Consider the following 25,559-nt stretch of genomic DNA (forward strand, 5'->3'; position numbering starts at 1 on the left):
AAGGAGATAAATGCAAAACATGGATTATCTTATTGCATTATTTTAATGTTAATATAAGACTTCAAAGTAGTTAGGAATGTTAGTACGTCGAACCTTCAAAGATTAAAGTTATATTTCGAGTTCACCACGGAGTACTGTAGCAGCATTGCCATATAAGTCAACTCGTCCGTCATCCCGAACTATAACAGTGAGCTCTCCACCCCTGGGTGAACACTGACGAGCTAGAAAAAAGGTGTTGATTTAATATCATACAATCTAACTTACTACAGGTTTCTCAAAAAATAAAAAGAAAATTACTTTACATATTATGAACATAACTAAAAAGATAAGCAAAACTTTCTGATCGTTACATAGATAGATAGGCTAACTTAATCATTTAATAATAGACAGCTGTTCCTAGGGGGGTGGGTGGTCAATAGGGTCATCCACCCCTGGTGCCACAGCTGGGGGGAGGGGCACGACTGGGGGATTGCCCACTTTGATCGAATTTTTCATTTGATTCTACTTTTTTTGCTTATATTTGAGTCGGGTGGGTTTCGATTATTTTTAATTAATTTTTTAATCTGTAATTAATGTTTTAATTTGTAATTAATTAATTTAGACTGTAATTAATTTTTCCCCAGGCACCATTAACCCTAGGAATGACTCTGAAAACAATAAAAGAAAACATATCTTCATTTATCCCCCGCAAGACTATAAGCTACTTTCTTATTCTGTGATATGATTAAGAATCCCAAATTTGGGAAAAAAAAAATAAAAGGGTGCCAAGGGTCCTAAAAAAAAAATATTTAAAAGAACAGCCCTTATTAAATGCTACATACATCGAATTCTGCATGTAAAATAGTCAATTTTGGCCAAAAATTCGTTTCGAGAGACAGCGGGATATCTTTTTTAGCATTATCTATTATAAAAAAAAAAATTTCATTCATTTTTTATGCACTGTGCTTTATACCGAAGCTAATCTAGCCTGGCAAACGTTTAGCTTATTTTTATTACTTAGAGCTGAATTATTTTTACTGATTCTTAACTTCACACAATCACTTAACTTCAAAATAGAACTATTATTAAAAAGTGAGAACTTTTTTTGGACGACTGAAACGAAAAATAATCTAGGAGCCAATTTGACCAATCCATAAATACTGGACATTTATTCGACAAGAGATTCATTATATTGAAAGCAGCCAAAAATCTTTATTTTTGAGCTTTTTCCTTTGATTTGTTTTGGGTATAATCTTCCTTTAGGTTACCTTATGATCTGATTAAGACAACATAGTTAAATGAAGCTTTAAAAAAAAGAATTAAATTAAAAAAACAAGAGTTTTCAAAAATTTCTATTCATTTAAAATTTTAGTGTTGCTCCTCACTTTCTGTTGAAAAAACTTATTTTTTGTATTTAATTTCTGAGTGTTTTTCCAATCATGCCTTCAAATTACCATCCTTCTCCCCCCTCCATCACAGGTCAAATTTCCCCTAAAAAATCCTCCTGGAAACAATGCTCTCCACAGAAAATACCCCCCGTAGAAAACCCACCCTCCTGTAGAAAATTCCGTATATTTCCCAATAACAAATCCTAAATGGGAAAAGTGAGTACATTACGTAACTTACAGCCCTTTGCCTATTGACTTTGGAGGGTCACGTCATCCTCAATGGCATAGCTATTGGACCTATCATCTACGCTGAATCAAATAGCTATCTCAAATTTTGATAAGTTAATTTTGGGGAAAACGTGGGCGTGGGAGGGGGGCTAGCAGCCCTCAATATTTTGTTCACTTAAATAGGGCACTATAAATTTGAATTTTATTTCAAATGAGCCACGAAATACAATTACACAATTTTATCGAATCAAACAGTTCGTGGTAACGAACTGTAAGTAAGGAGCAACCCGGCTCAATAGTAACCGAAACAAAAAAAAAACAGAATTTTGAATATCAAAAGAATTGTATTTTTATGCTGATTTTAAATATATAAGTTTCATTAAATTTAGTCTTACCCATCAAAAGTTACGAGATTGAGAATATTTGTCTTATTTCCGAAAAAAGGGGGAAACACCCCCTAACAGTCATAGAATCTGAATGAAAATCACACTTACAGATTCATCGTATCAGAGAACCCTACTGTAGAGGTTTCAAGCTTCTATCTGCAAAATGTGGATTTTTGCATGCCAGAAGAAAGATCACGGATGCGTGTTCATTTTTTTTTAATTTGTTTTTTCTCAGGGATGATAGTATCGACCCATTGGTCCTAAAATATCGTGAGAGGGCTCATTTGAACGGAAATTAAAAGTTTTGGTGCCCTTTTTAAGTGACCAAAAATATTGGAGCGCAACTAGGCCCCCTCCCCCGCCCCTCTCTTCTCCAACATCGTCCGATTAAAATTTTGAGATAGCCATTTTGTTCATCATAATTGAAAGACCCATTAACTATGCCTTGGATATAACATGACACTCCTCCCCCCACAGCCCCAGCGGAAAGGTCTAAGTTATAAAAATTTCCTATTGTTTACGCATAGTTTTTGTTCTTGGGAAGTATTCATACATTTTAGGGTGGGAAGACGATTTTTATGCAGGTTTTTTTTTTCACGGGGAACTTTCAATAAGAAGGGAATTTTCCAAGGGATGAATTCGTCAAATAAAATTATATAGTGGGGAAATTTGTGATAAATCTTGTGGAAAATTCTTTGTATATTTGATCCTTTCTCTTTTCCGTGTCAATTGTACACGTGGAACTGTCAAGGATGATTTTCCCGATCAAATTTTCACTGAGATTTAACTGTATAGAGGATCTATCCTTAGGGAGGGTATTTCTCCATGAAGGTGGGGCCAGATTTCCTAGGATTATTTAAAAACGATCAGAAATTAAATAGAAAAACAAGTTTTTTCAACTGAAAGTAAAGAGCAACATTAAAACTTAAAACGAACAGAAATTATTACTTATATGAAGGGGGTTGCCTCCTCCTGAACACCTCGCTCTTTATGCTGAAGATTGAATTGTTTCCCAATTCTTTGACAACGGCTCCTGGAACATAAGGGTCGTTTAATTGGAACAATAAGAAGCTTTTTTCAAAAGTACTAAAAACATATATACATTTTTTCGGGGGGGGAGGGGATTTTCTGCTGGTGAAATTTTCCACGTTGATAATTTTCCATGGAGAGGGAAGTTTCCAGGGGATGAATTTTTCAGGGGAAATTTTACACTGGGGGAATTTGCCAGAATTCCTATACGAAAATCTTATGTTTTGTTTTTCATTGCCAACTCAATTTTACGCGTGGAAATGTTAAGGGGAATTGCTCGGGGTAAATTTTCACCAGGATTGAATCGTCTAGAGAATAACTCCTCGGGGAGGAAGGATTTTCCCGTGCAGGAATGGCCATATATCCTGAAATTATTTAGAAAATGATCAGAAATTAAATAAACAAAAAACAAGATTTCTCAACTGAAAGTAAGGGACAACATTAAAACTTAAAACGAAAAGAAATTATTACGTATATGAGGGGGTTACTCCTCCAAAATACATCGCTCTTGAAGCTACAGTTTAAATTCTGTACCAATTCTTTAAGAACGACTCCTGAAACATTATGTTCTTTTAATTAGAAGAACAAGAAACTTTTTTAAAAGTACTGACAAACTTCTTAAAAGTACTCAATCGAGTTTACGCTGTGTAAAATTCGAGAACAAACCGATTTCTTCGTTAGTTTCTTTCAGCTTAGCGCGAGACAAGGACAAAGACAAGTGACAGAATGTATGGGAAATATAAATTACAAACAAATTTGGGCTATGGGCAATATATTTGCACATTGGGGGGGGGGGGGGGGTTAAAGAAAAGCGGGTCTGCATGCAAAATGTGTAAAGCGAGTAATGCTTAGATTGAATATGAAAATCAAGCTTAAAACGAATAAAAATAGTTTGCTATTAAAGTATAAATGAAACTTAAAACGAACAGAAATTAAATAAACAATCAATGCGAACAAACATACAATATATATTAATGTAAATGAATAGATAAATCTTAAAACGAGTCAAACTTAAATTGAATATGCAAATCAAGCTTGAATCGAATAAAAATAACTAAAAACAAGAGTTTGGATATCGCCTCACTGCTGAAGCCTAAAGACCTACTGCTTCATTGGCGCGTTGCTGAAAACTATATGAGTCTTGAACAGTCTTGGAAAGAAATAAAAAATCAAATTCAATATTAGATATATAATGATATTAATTGTTGAAAGATCCATCAGTTCAAGATTTTTTTTTTCACTTAATTTTTATTTTCATGAAGGATTCCCCGAATCCTTCGTATTATTTCTTATGGAAGGGATGCTAGTATAAACTTTAGAGAGGGCTCATTTGATTGAAAATTGAAATTTCTTGTTCACTTTTTAAGAGTCAAAAGAGATTGAAGGGCAACTAGCCCCTCACCCTCCTCCACGCCCTAAATGCATCAGATTAAGATTTTGAGATAGACATTTTGTTAGAATAGTTCAAAGTTCTGATAACAAAAAACTCCGGTGTCGACACAGCCCACCAGGGCCCAGGAGTAGGCGTTGTAAGTTATGCCCTGGGGCATAACTTATTAAGGGGGTTTATAACTCATGGGAAGGGGCTTTGTATGGGAAGAACACATAGGAAATCTATTATAATTCTCCAATTATAAGGTTAAAATGCATGCTCTGTGATAGATGCAAAATTACTTTGGCACACAAATCCTATTAAGGTCAATTCCAAACAGTCGTGATCTCTTTGTGTCAGCAAGTGAAATGGTCTAAAACCCCTTATTGGAGGTATTTTTTTCACTCCATTCATTGTTGTCAATCGCTGTCCACAAGTTATGCAAGCGGTCTAAATATTTCGATGACACAGTCGGTCATCATCATCAGTAGAGTTACTAACTTATCAAAATTAAAACAAACTGCTTTTATACTAAACAAAAGTATCACTTCCAGGTCAAAGCAAGTTACCGGTCCATTGACTTAAAAAGTTCACTAACTGTTCTTGAATTTTTTAATACTGCGTTGAGTAAAGGTGGTACAAGTTTCTTCGAAATTTCAGGTCAAAGCTGGTTACCGGTCCATTCACTTAGGAATTTCACTAGCTGTTCTTGAATCTTGTAATACTGCGTTGAACATTCTTCTAATTAAAAATGAAATAATGCTGAATTTACAGGTGCTAAATTTATCATTTTATTCTTCTAATAGCAAATGAAATGTTGCTGATTCTGAAGTTGGTCTGTCATCCCAATATATACGACCTTACTATTATTCTTAATGACCACACTGCCTTTTCTATGACGAAAACAATAAGAATTCCAAATAGGAATAGGTCCTTTTATTAGACAGTGAAACGAAAATACAAAAACAAAGATTCTAAATATTTCCATGACACAGTCGGTCATCATCATCAGTAGAGTTACTAACTTATCAAAATTAAAACAAACTGCTTTTATACTAAACAAAAATATCACTTCCGGGTCAAAGCAAGTTACCGGTCCATTGACTTAAAAAGTTCACTAACTGTTCTTGAATTTTTTAATACTGCGTTGAGTAAAGGTGGTACAAGTTTCTTTGAAATTGCAGGTTAAAGCAGGTTACCGGTCCATTCACTTAGGAAGTTCACTAACTGTTCTTGAATCTTGTAATACTGCCTTGAATATTCTTCTAATTAAAAATGAAATAATGCTGAATTTACAGGTGCTAAATTTATCATTTTATTCTTCTAATAGCAAATGAAATGTTGCTATTAGGTATTTGTATCTCCTGAGCTTAAGTTTAAAATGGCCTTTACTTTTCTCTGAAAATCTTCTTCTACAGAAATTTTTTTTTAATTAATCAATAGAAAGATTTATAAGCTTTGTCAATGGAGAAATAGTTCAAGGAAGAATGAACTTAACTACCATAGTTAGAATACAGTCAGGGCCAGACGACGAAGAACCCTTCAAGCTATTTACAATCCTGGCTACTTCAACATCAGAAGCAGGATATACCACCATCGATTTGAGACAAGCTAGACCAAGATAAGATTTGTAATCTGGTTGTGACTGTGAAGACCTGATTGAAGAAGCAGTGGTTTTCCCAATATTTGCAAAATATGATGTAAATGCTTCTTGAACTGATGGAATACCCTCAACAACCACATCACCAACTACAAGACTTGGAGGGATAGAAGGAGCCGGAGAAGAACGTTTGAGGACGGAATTGATCACTTGCCAAGTTTTTCGAATATCTTTCCCACAATCCAAGAACTTTTTGGAATAATAAAGGAATTTAGCCTTCCGGCATAAAGAATTGAAAACATTCCTGTAGAGTTTGAATTGCTGAAGACGTGCAGCATTCAAAGATGGCTTTGCTGACTTAAAAGCTTTCCAAAGATTATTTTTTCTTCTCCAACTCTTTAGAAGACCAGGGGCCATCCATGGGTTAAGAGGAATAGATCTTTTTGACCTTGAAGTAGAGGGGGACAGAGCACATAGGTCAAAAATAGACTCCTTCACTGACTCATAAAAGGAATCAAACTTGAACAAACATCATTATCCTCACCAAAAATATTCCATGTCTTCTCAGCTAAATGGGATCTAAAGCGGATCAATTCATTCAAACCTAACCTAAAAGAAGATGAAGCAGATGCTGGAGTGTCCCTACTCAACGTTTTTTCAAGGATAAAACTGGAAAATACAGAAAAATAGTCTGAAATATCACTAACCACAACAGGTTTCCGAACCAAATCAAGAGACGAAAAAATGTTATCAATTAAAGACGCTGACATATCAGTTACACGTGTCTGAATACAGGTTGTTGGTAGAACCCCAGCAGTCAGCATATCTGATAGAAACTTTACCTTAGTAGAAGAAACCTTGTCAGTTAGATTCAAATTAAAGTCTCCCATTATTACAGGATCACATGGACGTCTGCCTATTAAATCCAAGACCTCAGCAAGGACCTGAAGATAAGAAGGGACGGATCCACTGGAAGATCTATAAACATTACCTATTATCGAAACCTTATTTTCTAATTTAATTTCAATAAACTGGGATTCAAAAACCCTTCGTCATTCCTTGACAGATCGCTTCGAACAGAATAAGGAAAAATATCAGAAATATACATTACTAGACCACCCTTTGCCCTCCTTCTGCGATTTAGTCGCTCTATTTTGTAACCGGGTATATCTAAAAGCATTTCATTGCTGGAGTTAAGGAAAGTCCCACATAATCCGATAACATTGGGTCGCCCATCAAAAACTATCTGCCTCAACTGATCAATCGATGAACATAGACCCTGAGCATTAAGCTGAAGCACCGAAAATGATTATCTCGTCCTGTAGCCCACTTTAAATCAGAAAACTACATGTTAGTAGTTGAATGGGAAATAGTTAGGGAATTTACTTTAATTTGACCAATAGAATTATTAACAATACTCAAAACATCTAATGGGTTTCTTTACAATTGAAGTAAACGCCCATCAAGGGAGAAAAATCCCCAGAGCTTGAGTTAGAAAAATTCATAAGAATTAAGGAGACTAAGTATCAAACCTGCACCGCAACACACACAAAATAAAACAAATAAAAAATAACTAAGAGGCTATAAATAACAACAAAAAATAAAAATAAATAAACAAATAAAATCACAACGATCATACCAATAAGTATAAATCTAAATAATAAGTATATAATAAGTATCTAAAGAAAAAAAAAGAAAACTTATTTTTAAACACAGTCATGAATTTTCCTTGTGACATTTTCACCGTTAGGCCTTGTCAAAATTTGTCCACGATCAATCCAAACATTTCTATGGTCAAATTTGTCCTTTGCGGCATATAGGATCTCACGTCGCCTCTTTGTTAATGCTTCCGATAGGAAAATTCCACTTGAAGCTAATCTGGCTTTTGCTTTAAATACTTTCTTCGCTATATCACTATTCACAAATTTAACTAAAACAGGAGGAACTTTGTCGCTTAGGGAGGCATCGGTTAAAGCAGGAGATATTTTGAATCTGTAGATATTCCTAATTTGGGCAACATTTATTTCAGTCAGGTTCATTTTGGTTACGAAAACTTGCAGGATTGTTGATTGGAGGTCAGATCCGGACTGCTGCTTAACACCATGCAAAATTAGCGAATCAAGCAGCACTTCTTGGTCAAATGAATCTAGTTTCATTTCAATTTTCATGATTTTCTCTTCTTGATTTGTAATTTGGTTGCGAAGAGTTTTCAGCAACTGTTCAATTTTTTCGAATTTTGGTTGATAATCAAGAATAATCGCGTAATATATTTGACAAATAGTGTCGTGGGATGACTGGTGGAATGAATCAGCATCCGAAAACCTTTCATTAACCTTCTCAGTTATATTTTGCATTAATTCTCGCTTAGTTTTTTCCAGGTCAAGTTCCGTAGAAGTGACTTTATCCATCAACGAAGCAGCCTTAATTGCTAATGCATTATATGCCTTGGAAAGGGATTTATAAAAATCGGGCGAATTTTTCAATTCCTCAAATGCAGCCTTTACACCTGCAGTATGTTTTGTTGAAGTTCGGCTAACGCTTGGATTATATTTTGCCAAGTTGGCTTCAACAAGTCTGTATTCACCATGTGTCCCATAGCAAAATACCAAAATCGTATCAAATGGAGCGGGAAGAGATCAAAAGAAAGCATTTAAATGAAAAAGGAACTATATCATAGGGAGCTCGCTAGCGCTGCCTAAGTAAAAAACGATGTGGGCACAATGTGTTTTTTTTTTGGTTCTCCATACCCGGGCACTTCGTATCGAAAGAGTTGTCGTAGAAACTTCGAAAAGGGCTCATTTGACTGGAAATTGGAGTGGCGAGTGCTCTTTTTAATAGTCGAAAGGGATTGGAGGGCAACTAGCCCCGCCCCCACGCCCATCATTCCCCCAAACACATCCAATCAAAATTTTGAGATAGCCATTTTGTTCAGCGTCGTTGATTTCCAGATAGACAATAGGTTTTTGAGGAGGACACTCCCCCACAACCCCCAGGGCACGGGTTTTAAGTTATGCCCTGGGGGCATATAAAGTTTTTTATAGAAGGAGTTGTCGTAGAAACTTCAAAAAATGCTCATTCGATTGCAGATTCAAAGAGCTAGAGCCCTTTTTAATAGTCGAAAGTGATTGGAGGGCAACTAGCCCCCCCCCCACGCCCATCATTTCCCCAAACGCATCCAATCAAAATTTTGAGATAGCCATTTTGTTCAGCTTAATTAATTTCCAGATAGAAAATATGTTTTTGAGGAAGACACTCCCCAAGAGCCCTCAGGGCAAGGGTTTTAAGTTATGCCCCGGGGGCATATAAGGTTTTTAAAGAAAGGTGTTGTCATAGAAACTTCAAAAAAAAGCTCACTCGACTGAAAATTGAAAGGACTAGTGCCCTTTTTAAGAGTCAAAAGGGATTGGAAGGCAGCTAGCTCCCCCACCCACAACCATCATTCCCCCAAACACATCCAATAAAATTTTAGAGATAGCCATTTTGTTCAGCGTAATTGATTTCCAGATAGAAAACATATTTTTGAGGAGGACACTCCACCACAACCCTCGGGGCAAGGATTATAAGTTATGCCCTGGGGGCATATAATGTTTTGTCGTAGAAACTTGAAAAAGGGCTCATTCGATTTGAAATTCAAAGAGCCAGTACCCTTTTTGATAGTCGAAACTGATTTGAGGGCAACTAACCCCCCTCTCACGCCCATCTTTTCCCCAAACACATCCAATAAAAGTTTTTAGATAGCCATTTTATTCAATGTAGTTGAAAGTTTTGGAAATTAGGTCTTTAAGGATGACAGCCCCTTCCCCCCCAGCCCTCAGGGCAAGGGTTGTAAGTTATGCCCTGGGGGCATATAAAGTATTTATTGAAACCGTTGTCGTAGAAACTTCAAAAAGGCTCATTCAATTGGAAATTGAAAGGGCTAGTGCCTTTTTTAACAGTTGAAAGTAATTGGATAGCGACTAACGCCCCTCTCACGCCCACCATTTTCCCAACACATCGACTTAAAATTTTGATATATCCATTTTGTTCAACGTTGTTGAAAGTTCTGGAAATTAGGTCTTTTAGGATGATAACCCCCTCAGAGCATGGGTTGTAAGTTATGCCCAGGGGCATATAAAGTTTTTATAGGAAGCGCTGTCGTAGAAACTTTAAAAGGGCTCATTCAATTGGAAATTGAAAGGGCTAGTGCCTTTTTTAATAATTGAAAGTGATTAGATATGCGACTAATGCCGCTCTCACGCCCACCATTTTCCAAAACACAGCCAATCAAAATTTTTAGATGGCCATTTTGTTCAACGTAGTTGGACGTTCTTTAAATTGGGTATTTTTTTAGGAAGATAACCCCCTACGGGCTTTTACTGCACGGTTTGTAAATTATGCCCTGGGGGCATATAAGGTTTGTACAGAAAGTTGTTGCATAAATCAAAGTAAATGCGATCGCGCTGCCCAAGTAAAGAACGGGGACACTCGAGAATGATACAAGAAACGGGGACTAAGTAAAAAAGAGGACACTCCCCACCGTCCTCAGGGCAAGGGTTTTAAGTTATGCCCTGAGGGTATATAAGAACGATGTTGGCACATTGTATTATTTATTAGTTTTTTTCCTTTAGAACAGGGCACTTCGTATCGAAGAAGTTGTCGTAGAAACTTCGCAAAGCGCTCATTCAATTGGAAATTGGAGTAGCTTGTGCCCTTTTTAATAGTCGAAAGTGATTGGAAGTTGACACCCCTTCCACGCCCACCATTTTCCGAAACACATACAATCAAAACTGTGAGACAGCAACTTTGTTCAGCATAGCTGATATCAAAGTATAAGTTAAGTTTTCACTGAAGGTCTCTGTTCACGCAAGCCCTTAGAGCTAGTGCTGTAAACTTGACCCTGGAGGTTAAAAAGGTTTTTTATAGACGGCGTTGTCCTAAAAAATTTAAACAAGGCTCATTTCATTGGGAATTCAAAGGACTAGTGCCCTTTTAAATCCCCCTTAGTCTCCCTTTGGGCAAGGGTTGTAAGTTATGCCCTGGGGCATATAAGATTTTTTATAGAAGGCGTTGTCATAGAAACTTTAAAAAAGGCTCATTCGATCGGAAATTCAAAGGGCTAGTAACCTTTTTAATAGTTGAAAGTGATTAGAGGGCAACTAACCCCCCTCTCACGCCCACCTTTTCCCCAAACACATGTAATCAGAACTTTGATATAGCCATTTTATTCAACATAGTTTTAAGTTCTAGAAATAAGGTCTTTGAGGATGGCAACCCCCCCCCCACCTCCCTCAGGGCAAGGGTTGTAAATTATGCTCAGGGGGCATATAAGGTTTTTATATAACGCTTTGTCGTAGAAACTTCAAAAAGTGCTCATTTGATAGGAAATTGAAATGGGTAATGCCTTTTTTAATTGTCAAGACTGTTTGAAAAGAAACTAACACTCCTACCATGCCCACCATTTCCCCAAACAAATCCAATCAAATTTTGAGCTAGCTATTTTGTTCCACGCAGTTTACAATTCAGAACATAATATCTTTGAGCTGGTCACTTCCCCCACACTCTTCAGTTCAAGGGTTATAAGTTATGCCATGGGGTTATATAAGGTTTTTATTGAAATCTTTGTCGTAGAAACTTGAAAAAGGGCTCATTCGATTGGAAATTCAAAGGGCTAGTGCCCTTTTTAATAGTCGAAAGTGATTTGAAGACAACTAACCCCCCTCTCACGCCCATCTTTTCTCCAAACACACCTAATCAATATTTTAGATAGCCATTTTATTCAGCGTAATTCATTTTCCGGTAGAAAATGTATTTTTGAGGAGGACACACCCCAAAACCCTCAAGGCAAGGGTTTTAAGTTATGCCCTGGGGGCATATAAGGTTTTTATAGAAGGCGTTGTCAAAGAAACTTCAAAACAGGCTCTTTCGATTGGAAATTCAAAGGGCTAGTGCCCTTTTTAATAGTCGAAAGTGATTGGAAGGCAACTAACCCCACTCTCACGCCCATGTTTTCTCCAAACACATCCAATCAATATTTTAGGCCTAAAATATTTTCTATTTATTATATTTTAGAGGGTTAAAAACCGAAAAGATTTAAAGTATTATTTTCTTTTTCCCTGAAAAGACTATGGAAAGCGAAGCCTATAAAGCGAACAGAAATTAATTAAAAAAACTTTTTCTACAAAATAAGTTTTTCAAAGAAAAGTAAAGAACTCCATTAAACAAAAAAAGAGCAAAAATAAAATCAAATAATCTACCAAGCGTGAAACTATCACAAATCCACATCGATAAATAAATGAAACCCAAAACAAACAGAAATTACAATAAATAACTGAGTCAAAATCAAAACCAGCAGAAATTAACATGAGCTGGGCGCAAAATCCCTATGCCATCCGAATGCCAGAGCAAAATTTACACTTTGCTGAATAAAATATAAATATTTTTATTTTTACCAGTTTATTAAATCAAATAATTTTAACGGTCTAATTACTGAATATCACCATATGTATATTAAACTGACAATGCACATTCATTTGTATTTTTGCAGTAAAGTGCAAATTTTGTTCTGGCCTTGTGAAGGCATATAGGAACTTCATGGAAGGTGGGTAGAGTGTGAAGCTTTGAATAAATCAGAGGAGAGCAAGAGTGTGCGCAACTCTGTTGGCCTTAGGGGGCTTGGTTCTGCAATGCTTTTTCAGTAATATTAGTTGTGAAGAAGGAGTCTAAATATATCTATCTATACCTCAAAAATACTTTTCAAGCACTTAAAAGTTTTACTTTCTAAAATAAGTACCTTTTAAAACTTTCTTGCCACATTCTTCGTTCCAATACGGACCAAGCACTGTATGAGCCGAACCAGTAACGGGGTCTTCAGGTATTCCAACCCATGGTGCAAAGTATCGGGAGTAAAAGTCAAAGTCCTCTGCGCCTTTCAACGTCACAATAACGCCTTTAACAGTGAGCTCCGATTTACACTGCAGAAGTTTGTCGCCATTCAAGAGTGTCATTCCTTCCAAGTCAGTTCTTAAGTAGAAAAAGTTTGTGTGAAAGAAATTCTTTATATTTTTGCTTTCGTTTTTGTATTAATTACAATTAATTTATTTTCTTTGGAAAAGAAATGCTCTAATGTTGGGTTTTCCACATTCTATTTAATTCTATTTATCTTAAAAATTGGACATAGCTTATGGGGTAGGGGCATAAATAGGCCATTTTTTATGCCATACACATCATGTTGTGATATATTTTTTGCCAGTTTTTTATTTATTTAGACGCCCACCTTATTAACTACAGTTACCTTAATGACCTAACGGCTTATAGGTACAGCTAAAGTAATGTTGTCTATCAAAATTAGTCAAAATCAGTCAAAATTATTCATAATTAGTCAAAATCAGTCAAAATCAGTCAAAATTAGTAATGTTGTCTATCAAAAATAAAAAAAATGTTGTCTATCAAAATGTTGTCTGGTAATCAAAATTAGGGACAAATCTTAGTATTTGCTAAATGGTATTGCAACCACAGCCACCTCCCTTCCCCCTAAATTTCCCAGCATTCAGAAGTATCACTCTTTCCAAAGAGTACAAATTATTTTTATTGCATTACAAAATAGAAGAATTGTTTTATTTAAGAATGTCTTGCCAAAACAAAACTTTCAAAATTCAAAGAAGAATTTTATTAACACCATTAACTGGTGTCTTGGGCACATTGGGAACTTTGAGGGCACATTGTGCCCTCAGCAACATTGGTACTCCTCATGGTTACAACTTTATTAGTCGATCAGGTAACTTCAAAGCTATAAATTACAAAGCTAAGCCCATTAAAATACTGCGAGTTATACCAGTAGTCACACAGCGATTAGGGGGGGGGGGGGGTTTAATTGACTCAACAATACCCAAACCCAAAATAAATCAATAGTTTTTCATTACATAATGGCTTTTAAAAGACCTTTTTAAAGTTAGACCATTTTCCAAATAAATTCTAGACTACATCCCTGTGTTCTGCATTTTTATATTTTTTAGCTAAAGCTTTAAAGTCAAAGCAAGCATTTTGTCTCTGTTGAACGTTAAGGAAGTTCACTAAACAAATTATAGGGAAAAAACATTGACAAATGGTTGATGAGTGGTATGTCAGGCACTAATTTTTAACAGTTTGGATTAATTTTTTAGACGAACAAGTTGTATAAGTGTTTTGTTTTTCTTTCTATGTCTATATCAATACAAATTATGTATTGTATATTTTCACAAAAATTAAATTACCAGCATATTCAATGGTTTCCACGTTTTGGGCTATAAAAAAAAATTATAAGCAAGAAAATTATGTGAAAAATATAACAAAAATTTAAAAAGTTTGAATATTTTTGGGCGTGCCGGGTCCAAAGGACCCTTTTCCTCTACTTAAATAATTTCTATTTAATTGCCTAACTCTATTAGCCCTTTGTATAAAGAAGAAGCAGTAGATTACCTTTTATAGCTATCAAGGATTCTGATAAGAAGTTTTTTTGTCGTTGGGGAGTAAAGTACATCTTTGATCTGGAAAGGGATCACTTCAAGGATATATTTTACCAAACTTGGCTCAATCTTCTCAGGTTTATTCAATGGAAAGTCGAGAATTATTGAGGCACCGTCTTTTTTGGCCATTAACTTTCCGCTCATAGTCTCAAACACAATTGGACTGTGTTTGTTACCTGAAAAGGATAAATCCCACTAAAAATAAACACAGTTAGATTTGGCACTTAAAGAGATTCTGAAAACTTCCCCAGGTACTTATTCAAACTCTTAATTGGAAGGAAGGTGGTTAGGTATTCGAGTTAGCCGTTTTGATACAATTATTCTAAGTTTAATTGAAATTCAAAGAAAAAAATCATGTTTTTATTTGGCGTTCCCTGACCTATCCCTCAAATTTTTGTGGAAGCCCCTGAATTAAGAAAAAACTAATAAAGAATACAAAATATAATGACTCTGAATAGTGAAAAACTTTCTCCAGAATATTCTGTAAGACATCTGCATCTATAGAAAAAAATGCAGAAGAATGAAATAGTAGCAAATAAACAAAGATTCTAAATATCATAAAAATTTCAATTTAATAAAATATAAAGGTTCAACAATGCTGACTTGAAAAAAACGTAAAGCAAACACCCAATAAACGATAATTTAAATGAAATGTAAAAAAAAAAAAAATAATAATTGGTTGAAAGTTAGTTTGGAGTTTATGACAGCTAACTAAAATCATATATATGGAATTAGCAACTCATGCCTGGTAACAATGTATAAGGTAGACTTATTATGAAAAAACAAATTATGAAAGCATATTATTTTGGCTGATTATATGAATAATTACTTACCACATTCTGCAAAAAGAGCGTGAGACGAAGCAAGGGTTGCATGTCCACACAATGGAACTTCATTCGTCGGAGTAAACCATCTTAGACCAAAGAGTGTTGCTTTGTTTACGAGCGAATGATCCAAGGGTTTCACAAATGCAGTCTCAGACAAATTCATCTCCTTAGCAACTTGTTGCATTTCATCGTCAGAAAGAAGCTAAAATATAAACCATTAAGGAGCATTTACTCACTCTACAAGACAGATGCGAGATCCTTTGCATCAGCTTCGTCAGAAGCCTTTAATTAATTTCTAGGAGCAAAAACTATTCCCTCCTTACTACAGCCCAATCAAGAGTCGCTACCCAATGGAAAGGGCCGTAAATTAACAATAATCACTACACCTTTCTAAAAACTGCAAGATATAATACAAATTTTACATCATCTTTTGTTTCTAGTATTAATGCTTAGGCAACTTTAAATTACTTGTTTCCCTTTTAGACCCCATATACCTTCTCATGAATCCATTTTCTGTGAAGACATTTTCACTGAATTCATTTTTGATCACTGTTTATTTTATCTGTGAAGGCATTTTCGCAAAATTTTGTGAAAATTCCTGTGTTACACAGATTGTGTGTAACAGATTCCTGTATTAAATAATTAAATGTTTAAACATATTAAACATTTTGTCATATTTCTTAGTATTTCTTTGTCGAATTCATCTAATTTACTGACTTTTATTGTTGTTGTTTTTTAGTTTGTGAATGTTCATACTTTTGAATAATTTCAACAATCATTACTCTCTTTTTTAAAAGAAATTCAACTTAGGGATCGTTTACTTGTGAAAGCCATTTTATTTGTAAAACTCCATCTTAGCATACAACTTGGCAAAATTTAATTTGTCTCTTGGAGCATATTTTTAATGTTCCTTTCTTTGAAAATGAAACTTAAAATACTAAAACTGGGGTTACAACGACCCTATTCAATCTGATAGATTGAATTTGTTAAGCTGGATATTTGTAATGGAAAACTTAAGAAAATTCACATTGCTGAGGATCAAATTAGTTCTTATATAATGTAATGATAATTTGAACACATTTTCTATTAAGTAAAAGTTATTTATTACTCTCACACCCCCCTCCCCCTCTAAGTGAAATTAAAGAACGACTTTTTTTCGCATATTTATTTCATTCAATATCGAGGAAAATAAAAGAATAGTAAATAAAGTTACAAAAAATTCCAACAAATCAAACAAAACAACCATTTATGGAAAGAACAACTTAATAGGCCTAGTAAAATGACGCAATAGAATGTCTAAAGAAATACCGAAAATAAACAAATGTGAAGCACTTATTACACTATGAAAAAAGGAAGAATATTCGAATATAGAAAGTATTTTCAGATTTGAATTCGAATCATATTTAAGTTTAACCTTAGCTGTTTCCAATTAATGGTGAGTTTTAAGTTTCAAAACTAGCACAGTTTTATTGAAAGAAATAAATGTAAAACAAGAAAAAAATACAAACATTTGAAATTATAAAGCGTTATTGACCACAGATGACTAATTTTGAAACCATGGAAAAAAAAACATGGAAAATACGAAAGGGATAAAGAACATGCGGATGGGCTTATCAAAAGATGGCATATCCCTTTTTGCATTTCCAAGAGCCGACAACTAAGAAAACCATCAATTGAATATTTGGATATACCAAAGGTTTCCGTAATGGAGAAAGAACTAACTTGAAATTACCCCTTATAAATTTAGCCTTGAAATTAGCCTTTATAGCCCTTGTATGTGTCTATTAGCCCATGTCTACCGAAAGATACAAAATAAAAAGAATAAAGTGGAATACTCCAGTTCAGCACAACCAGGTAGAGTAATTTTATAAATCCTATTCATGATCAGCATTATCGCTCGTTACATACCTTTCATTTTTACTTCGTGTAACAGTTTATATAGAATTTTCTAAACTGACTACTCAAAAAAAATTCTAATTATTTTTCAGCATGGTGTAAGAATGATTCAAACTTTTTTAAACCACTAATAATATTGAAAAATTGGAGGGGGGGGGGGGGGTAATCTGCAAGAGGCACTTATCGGACCTAGGGTTAGCTGAAAAATTGAAGTTAGGGCCATAAAGGCAAGACACTTCATTTTGTTCACTTAAAATCTACCAAAAATTTCTATGGCAGCTTTTTCACTGGTATGCTAAAATCATTTTAAAATTCATAAGAAATTACAAAAACATAAAACATATTGTTTAAAAAAAGATGATGATGATGATGAACGAATTAAAGACCCCTCTTGACTGCTCGGTCACTTGGGTCTCCTTTCAATAAATCTGGATCCCACTTTAGTTAGTCAATCATCAATAATCTGCTCTGTCACATTAATTAATCATAATTATTCTTCCCATCACATCGTCCCATCTCTCCCAATGGCACTTATAAATTGTACAGCCAGCTTTAGGACTTTTATATTATCAGTGTTATTTGATAATCCTCCCAAAATCATATTTAAAGGCAACTATTTTCTTCTTTCGTGAAAAACGGCCTTGACATTCTGTCTTTGAAGAGTGTACTTATAACAATCTATAAGAAGATGTACCAGGCTTTCTTCTTTGTCACAAAACTCACAGTTACTTGACTCTCCATAAGAATTTGCCCTGGATAATTTTGTATCTGCATGGCCTGATCTAAGACAAGACGAAATGTTAATCTTCCCTCTTTCCTACTTAATCCTTGGTACACATGCCTCTCAAACTTTCTTGCTACTTTTCGGGTAACAAACCAATTTCCGGATTGATTTCTGTTATCCTCAAAATCATACGTTCTTACTGATTGTATCAATTGATCTATTTGCATTGCAGATCTAGGAGTTGAACCACTAGTAATTACATTTATTGTTTCGCATGCCATTTTAGCAGCTGTGTCGGCACTCTCATTCCCCAAAATCTGAACATGGGCTGGGATCCACTGAAGACATATGTTTGCTGTTGACATTAATGATACTATTTCCGTGTAGCACAATACAACTTCTCTTGAAATTTTCCCATTATGATCAAAATTGGCGAGTGCCTCCAATACACTTTTTGAATCTGACAACAATACAATGTTTCTTTGGTTGCTAAGATTTTCTTTGGCAAATACAATTGCTTCCTTTATGGCTATTACTTCAGCCTGGAAGATTGTTGCCTCTGAATGCAGTTTAAATGGCTTTGACACTTGTATCAATGGAATGACAAAGGCAGCCCCTACTGCAGAAATTGGGTTACTTTTCTTAGATCCGTCTGTATAAATATCAAGGAATCCCCTGTATTTCTCTGCCATCATTAATTTAAAGTTTATCCTGGAATCATGGTATCCATTCGTTTTAAACTAAAGATTGCAATGTAGCTTAATTGTCTCCCAAGGAGCAGGTCATGCAATTTCTGGAACTTTTAACATATCTGTCATTTTTAGTGTCACTCCGAACTGTTCACTGATACGACAAGACATTTCAAAGATATTTTCTTGGTTTCTCTTTTTAAACTTATTTGTTATAACAATTTTTCCTGGTTTAAATATTCTTGATCTAACTGGGTTTGTACTATCTGCTTTCCACAATTTTTTTACATATTTCAGGACATTTACCTTTCTCCTGGTTTCAAGGCTTTCAAGTCCTGACTCTGACAATAAAAACACAATAGGGGTAGTCTTTCTAGCTGCAAAGGTAATGCGTATAGCTGCATTCTGTACAGAATTCAACCTTGCTAGGGTTGTGTTACTGCCTGAAGAATAAATCACGGAAGCATATTCTATCTTACACCTAATATATTTTATATAAAACTCCATCATAAAACTTGGTTTTTGCACCCAGCTATCAGTTGTAAGCATCTTCATCAGATTAAGCCTTTTAACGCAAGCAGCCTTGGTCATTTCAATATGTGGTTTCCAATTCAAATTTTTCTCTATATTTACATTAAGGAACTTTGTTTCACTCACAAACTCAATCTGCTGGCCATAAAATCTAATTATTGGGGTAACTTTCGTTTTCATCCGAGTTATTAACATGGCTTTTGTTTTATGTGTTGAAAATTTGAGATCAATATCAGTTGTCCAGTTTTCAACTTGCACTAATACTTCTGAAATAGCTTTGATTCCCTCTTCCAATGTCCATGCCGTAACCCACAAAATGTTATCATCAGCGAAAATTCCCGCGTATGAATCTCCTTCTCCAATATGGATATTATACTCTCCCATATTGTAAAAATCAGGTCCTAAGGCTGACCCTTGAGGTACTCCCCTTCTTCCTCTTACTAGGGCTGTTGACATTGTATTTCTTACTCTCACTGTAACTACTCAGTCTTCAAGATAGTTTTTACATAGCAGCAACCTTCTACCTCTAATTCCAGCCTCAATTATTCCAGACAATATTTGTTCATATACACTGTTATCAAATGTTCCCTTGATGTCAGGGAAAACTGCAATCATTACAAGTCCATTCTGGAGAGCATATAAAGCATCCTGTTTAAAGCAAAGCAAATTTTCTATGGTACTTTTGTTTTTCCTGAAGCCGCATTGTATATCTTTAAGACCGCCCCTTTTTTCTACTTCATAGTTAAGTCTTTTCTTAACAAGTCGTTCATATACTTTCCCTAAAACTGGGAGCAAAGTTATGAACCGCTGGTCTTCCAGTTTTGAATTGTCCTTTCCTGGTTTTGGGATCATAATTGCTTGGCCACTTTTCCATGCACTTGGAAAATATCCATCATTCCAAGCCAAATTGATGATGGAAAGCAACACCATAATCCACTGCTTTGGCAAAGCTTGAACAAACTGTGGATAAATCATATCTTCCCCTGGTGAGGTAATAGGGAGATTTCTTATTACACTGTCAATTTCAACATTAGTAAGTGGCTGATTATAAGGGCTCTGCAAATCCTGATTTGCCGTTTTTTTAACTTTAGCTGTCATTCTGGCCACTTCTGTAGCATTTGGATCAGTATTTCCTATTGTATTATTTAGATAATTAGAACTTGAATTCGACTTTTCTTGATCTGTCCTTCGTAATTGATTATTGTACACTACCGGGGGGTTGGATTTTCTGGGTGGGGGTTTGCTTTGCATTGGTTTGATGAAAGCATACACCTTACTTACTGGTTTCCGGAAATCCAAATTATCAGTAAACTCTTCCCAGCTCCTTTTCTTGTCTTGTGAAATCGTTCTCTTAAATGCTGCATAAGCTCTTTTCACCTCGATATAGTAGTTGTATATTGTTGTTGCTTGTTCATACTCATTTTTTCTTCTTAGATATTTCTTTTTAGCTGCATCACAATCTTTGTTCCACCATATACATGAATTCCTTTGTCCCTTATATTTGGCCTTCAGAGGAACAGATTTTGTTGCTGCTTCAATTATGCTGTCCTGGAAAACCATCACTTTCTCATCAACATTTTGCTCCCTTTCTACTACAGCCAAAATGTTTTTTTGTTCAAGAAGTTCCTTAAACTTTCTCCAATCTGCCTTCTTGATTTGAAACTTAGTAATCTTGTTTGTCTCAAATTTATCAGAAATCTCAAACCGACCATCACAAACATTTAATAAAATTGGGGCATGGTCACTAAACAAAGATGTATTTACTAAGGTTGACACAGTTGCTGATGCCAATAGATCTGGGCTAGTGAAAGTCAAGTCTATAGTGGTGCAAACTCCTGTGATAGGATTTTTTCGGGTTGGAAGCCCTTTTTGTGTAATTAAGCATATATTATTTTCCAGTAACATATCTTCAAGGCTTTTACCTGAAGCATTAATAAAATCACAATTACACCAGACTTTACTATGGGCATTAAAATCCCCTATTAAAACCACCTGTTCTTTATTTGGTATTTTATCAAGTAGTTCATTTATAATGCCACCAATGTCTTTATTATTCCCATTCGAGTTGTAAACATTTATAACATTTAGGATTTTACCATTTCCCAAATGGAGCTTGCATCCAACTATTTCAACATACTCTTCATAATTGTCACCTAATTCAATATGCACTTCAGTGTAGTGGTATTTTTTGCTAATACCTATCAACACCCCGCCTCTTCCTGTTTCAATTCTGCCTTTCCTCAAAATATTGTAGCCCTGGAAACTCATATTTATATAGGGTTTTGGCCAGGTTTCTTGGAGACGTAAGACATCAATACAATTTTTATGGCAAAATTCAACAATAAGATCTTTCTTCTCATTCCTCACTGATTGTGAGTTCCATGATAATATTTTAAGGTCCATATTGTTGTGCTGGTGTCTCATTAATTAGACAAAAACTTCTAATTTCATCTTTGTTTAGCTGTCCAAGCTGCAATTCATGCACAAGGGTACATAATTTACTTATACGTTCTATTAATGATAGTTCGCTCAATTTAAGCATTTCTGGTCTTAGAAGTAATCCAATTATTAGGGATTTTGCTGCCTTCTGTTCTATTTCTTGCTTCATATTTATTGTAATCTCATTATGAAGTTGATTGAAATAAGAGGTACACACAGTAAGTTTTTTGTTTGCCACATCTGCATAGCTTCTATATGTTACATGGGCTCTCTTAAAACCCATGTGATATTTCTCTGCCACTTGTAGGATTTCTCTATTCTGGATTCTAACGGGGCAAGCAAATGATGTAGAAGAATGATTGCCTTGGCAATCAGCACATATATATGATTTGGGCCTTGAGGTACTATCAGTGTTTTTGAGATGGCACATATCAGATGAGTGATTTCCTGAGCATCTTAGGCGTGTATGAACTTGAGCTCAACAAATATCCTGTTTATGGTCGTATTTTTGACACTTATGGCACTGGAATAATCTCCTGTTTTACACCTGGACTTCTCTTTTTCTTCCACAAAACAACACACTTCGGGGAGGACAATTACATTCAAAAACCACCATTATTGCGTAACTGTCAGATAGCTTTTTTGTTTCTTTGTTGTACCATTTTTGCCGGTGAACTTCTTTTATTTTGATAGGCGACTCCATACACTCTAAAATCTCTTCATCTGCCATGCTCAGTTGGACTCCTTTTATGATCCCTTGGCTTAATCTCTGCTTAACACTTCCAGCAACATTCACTCCAGCAACAATGTTCATTTGTTGGAAAATTTTTGATGATTCTTCATCCATGAGGTATACTGTCATTTTGTCTCTTACTCTGTTTACTTCAAATTCAAATTTTCTAGATTTCAGTACTTCTTTCAGAGATTTCACTATTTTGTAGTCATCAGGCAGTTGTTTATTTTAATCCCTTCCTGTAACATCAATCATTGAAGATAATAATTGGGTCTGTGGTATATCAATGGTTTGATTTTTAAAGGACACTTTCTGAGATGGTATTGATTGGTTTAGGTGTGCATTTTGCCTCTTAGCTTGTTGTGGGGCAATTTCACTATTTGGGGAAATATCTCTCCTTTTACGTCCTAGGCTGGGGTTCAGTCCCAGTTTTGGCGTTTGCAGGTCTTCTTGAATCAACCTTTCTATTACACAAGGTTTGACAGGTCTCGTATCTTCATCACTCTCAGATGGTAATGGTGGGTAACTTCCTTCCTCACTTAAGACAGAGTACTTATTAGCTAAAGTAATGGGCTGTATCCTTGGCACATTATAATTTGGTGGATAAAAACCACTTCCCACTAACTGAACTGGTGCTCTTTGCACCTGCTGGACAATTTGTTGTTGACCATAAAATGCATTTGGGTTATATGAACCTGGTTGCCAGCTTACTGGCACATCATGGGACCATGGAACTATCATTTGGTTCTGACTTGCATTATTATTAGCTCCATAAAACTGTGGGGTCATTTGCAAAAATGATTGTCCTTGACCTGTACCACTTCCACCTGCAGCATGACCACCTTGGGGGCCAGGTTGAATGTTCATTTCTTCTAGAGCACAAAATCGATTTTCAAAATTTATCCTTCAAAACTTATGAAATTTCATTCTAGTCACCTACCTCACAGAAACTTTAACCAAAAGATTTTATATCCTACAGTTAATCTTTTCTTCCTCCCAGTCAAACACCTTTTCTGATGTTTAACAACACATGTTCTTTATTTTTGAAATTCGTTTAAAAAAAAAGAAAAAAAAAAAGCTTCGTATTGTTTGATATTTTGAATGCAGTTTGGAAAAAATTAGCTTTCTTCAACCAGCGCTATCTATAATTTACTATCCCCATCTACATGGAATTTTCATAGGTGAATCAAAAGGCTTAAATCGGAAACCGCCATCATAGATTAATTTCCCTTTCATCTTGGTGAGTCTATACTTTTAAAATTAATGTAATTTTAGATTATTTACCTTATTATCTAACAAACAAACAGCTGCTGGGTTTCCAGAATATCTATTTTTAGTAAATGCATCTATGACAAATAATTTACTTGGCATCTTTCATTCAGTTTTCAACTGTTTCCTCTACAAAAGTTTTCTCAGTAGAATTTTAAGCTTCCTGAAAACCAGTTAAAAATTTTTTCTTCTGATTATTTTAATTAATTAGCTGATTTTCATTTATATTTTAAAAATGTCTGGGGCTATTAGAAATTTGTGCTTAGTTGGAACACCTCTTATTGCAGGTACTGGCTTATTAAGTTTTACCAGAACTTACGCTAAAATGCCAAACCCAAAGGTTTTCTTTGACCTCACTGCTGATGGCAAAAATGTTGGAAGAGTTACTATGGAGGTAAGAATTTATGTAGTCTTGGCATATATTTTTCTTCAAATTGGTACAAGTTCTGTTAGCCTAGATTAATCAGGCTTGACAATAGGCCAAGCTATGAGAACAGCTGAAGCAGCATGGTAAGGAGGCTATAGCCTTTCCATTTAAAGCCATTGATATAACTTCTTAATAGACTGATCCCAGTGAAATGTGATATATATAGGCCTAAAGCAAACAGATCTTTGCTAGGCTACTCTAGCCTATCCTCCCTAAAATCCAGTTGGAATTTTTTGTTATTCATATTATTGACTTACAAATAAAGTAAAGATACCACTCACTGCCTTTTTTATGATCCTTCCAAATATAATAGGCTAATCATTTTTGTTGGAAATGAATTTTACCCCTCCCCCCACCCCTATATATGCCAATTCAGGGTATATATTAGGGGCATAGGGGAAAGTTAGAACTTACCTCTCATTTAGATTAGGAATAAAACTGGTAAAATTCTATTTTAGCCACTTTGGCTATCTTAGAAAAGGTTTAGGTTATGAAAATGAAACTTTCAGGGATGGGTCTACAGGTAAAAGTATCTTCTGGGAAGGTGTTTTGAAGTACCTACCTCCACTCCTCCCCCAAGAGGATTCCAAAATTTGCCTATGTGACAGGTCTATACCAATTGAAATTTTGAAAAAACAACATTTTACCTTAATTTTCAGTTATCAGTTTCTTTTTCTATGGCTATAGTTCTGAAAATGCAATTCCTGATATTTGAGTAGAATGTTAAGTCATATCAATGTTTTTTCCAAATTTAGGAAATTGATTTGCAAATGAATGAATGATTTTATTCAGTCATTAAACCCCTACAGAGTATTTCACTATTTAATCTACAAAATATAGCATTAAATATTGCATATATTTGAAACCTTATAAATTTGGATTGAGCAAAGTTCTGAAGCTGAAAACAATTGTGGGGCACTTCATTTAAGCAGAAGATCTGTTTGCAAGGTTTCACTTTCATAACACATATTTTTAAAGGTCAGGGCCCTCTAGAGGGAGAAGGAGTGGAGGTAGGTAGCCTACTTCAAAATGCCTTACCAGGACATACTTTAGCCTGTAGTTCCATCCCTGATAGTTTCATTTTCCTAACCTAACCCTTTTCAAAGATGGCCAAAAGTAGCTAAAGTAGAATCTTACCATAAAATTTACCCCTACCCCCCTAATGTGCAAATATATACCCTGAATTAGTATATATACATAATGTGCAAATAGGCCTATGTTAGTGCTATTTTTGTCAACAGCATTTGAAAAACTTGGAAGGGTAGGAAAACATTTATATTTGAGTTGCCTAATAAATGAGGTTTGAATTGTTATAAATAAATATATCTGGAATATGTTACTCTTGAACAACTTATTTATCAACTAGTTATATGTTTGTAACCATTTTTCAATAACTTAACTTCCAGTAATATGGTTTCTTTTTCTCTGTGTTTAGTTCTGGAAAATGCAATTCCTGTTATTTGAGTTGAATTTTAAGTCATGTCAATGTTTTTCTTTTTTCAAAATTTAGGAAAAGTATTTGCCTATCTTTAAAACCTTATAAATTGGGATTGAGAAAAGTT

The 25,559-nt window shown here is 35.0% G+C and overlaps 2 protein-coding genes across 3 annotated transcripts in view; one reads left to right on the plus strand and one right to left on the minus strand.

The window, feature by feature from the left end:
* Window positions 1–23,817, minus strand: LOC148940438 (phenazine biosynthesis-like domain-containing protein). The gene is made up of 5 exons (XM_089105185.1): window positions 23,586–23,817; window positions 15,296–15,491; window positions 14,416–14,638; window positions 12,752–12,981; window positions 1–221 (listed from the first exon to the last, which is right to left on the minus strand). The coding sequence occupies exons 1-5, from the start codon at window positions 23,670–23,672 to the stop codon at window positions 109–111; spliced, it is 849 nt and encodes a 282-aa protein (XP_088961311.1). The 5' UTR covers window positions 23,673–23,817; the 3' UTR covers window positions 1–108.
* LOC148940439 (peptidyl-prolyl cis-trans isomerase) overlaps window positions 23,523–25,559 on the plus strand; it is a 22,866-nt gene continuing 20,829 nt past the window's right edge. Inside the window, exons 1-2 of one of the 2 annotated variants that reach the window (XM_089105188.1) lie at window positions 23,523–23,541; window positions 23,858–23,964. In XM_089105188.1, coding sequence (XP_088961314.1) covers window positions 23,896–23,964 — 69 coding nt within the window. In that variant the 5' untranslated portion in view covers window positions 23,523–23,541; window positions 23,858–23,895. Of the gene's footprint in view, window positions 23,542–23,758; window positions 23,965–25,559 lie in introns of those variants that run through there. The other variant, XM_089105186.1, reaches the window with a different exon arrangement.

Source organism: Artemia sp. Qi Xiang Cuo, chromosome 19 (assembly GCF_049724085.1).
Source record: "Artemia sp. Qi Xiang Cuo chromosome 19, ASM4972408v1, whole genome shotgun sequence".
NCBI lineage: Eukaryota > Metazoa > Arthropoda > Branchiopoda > Anostraca > Artemiidae > Artemia > Artemia sp. Qi Xiang Cuo.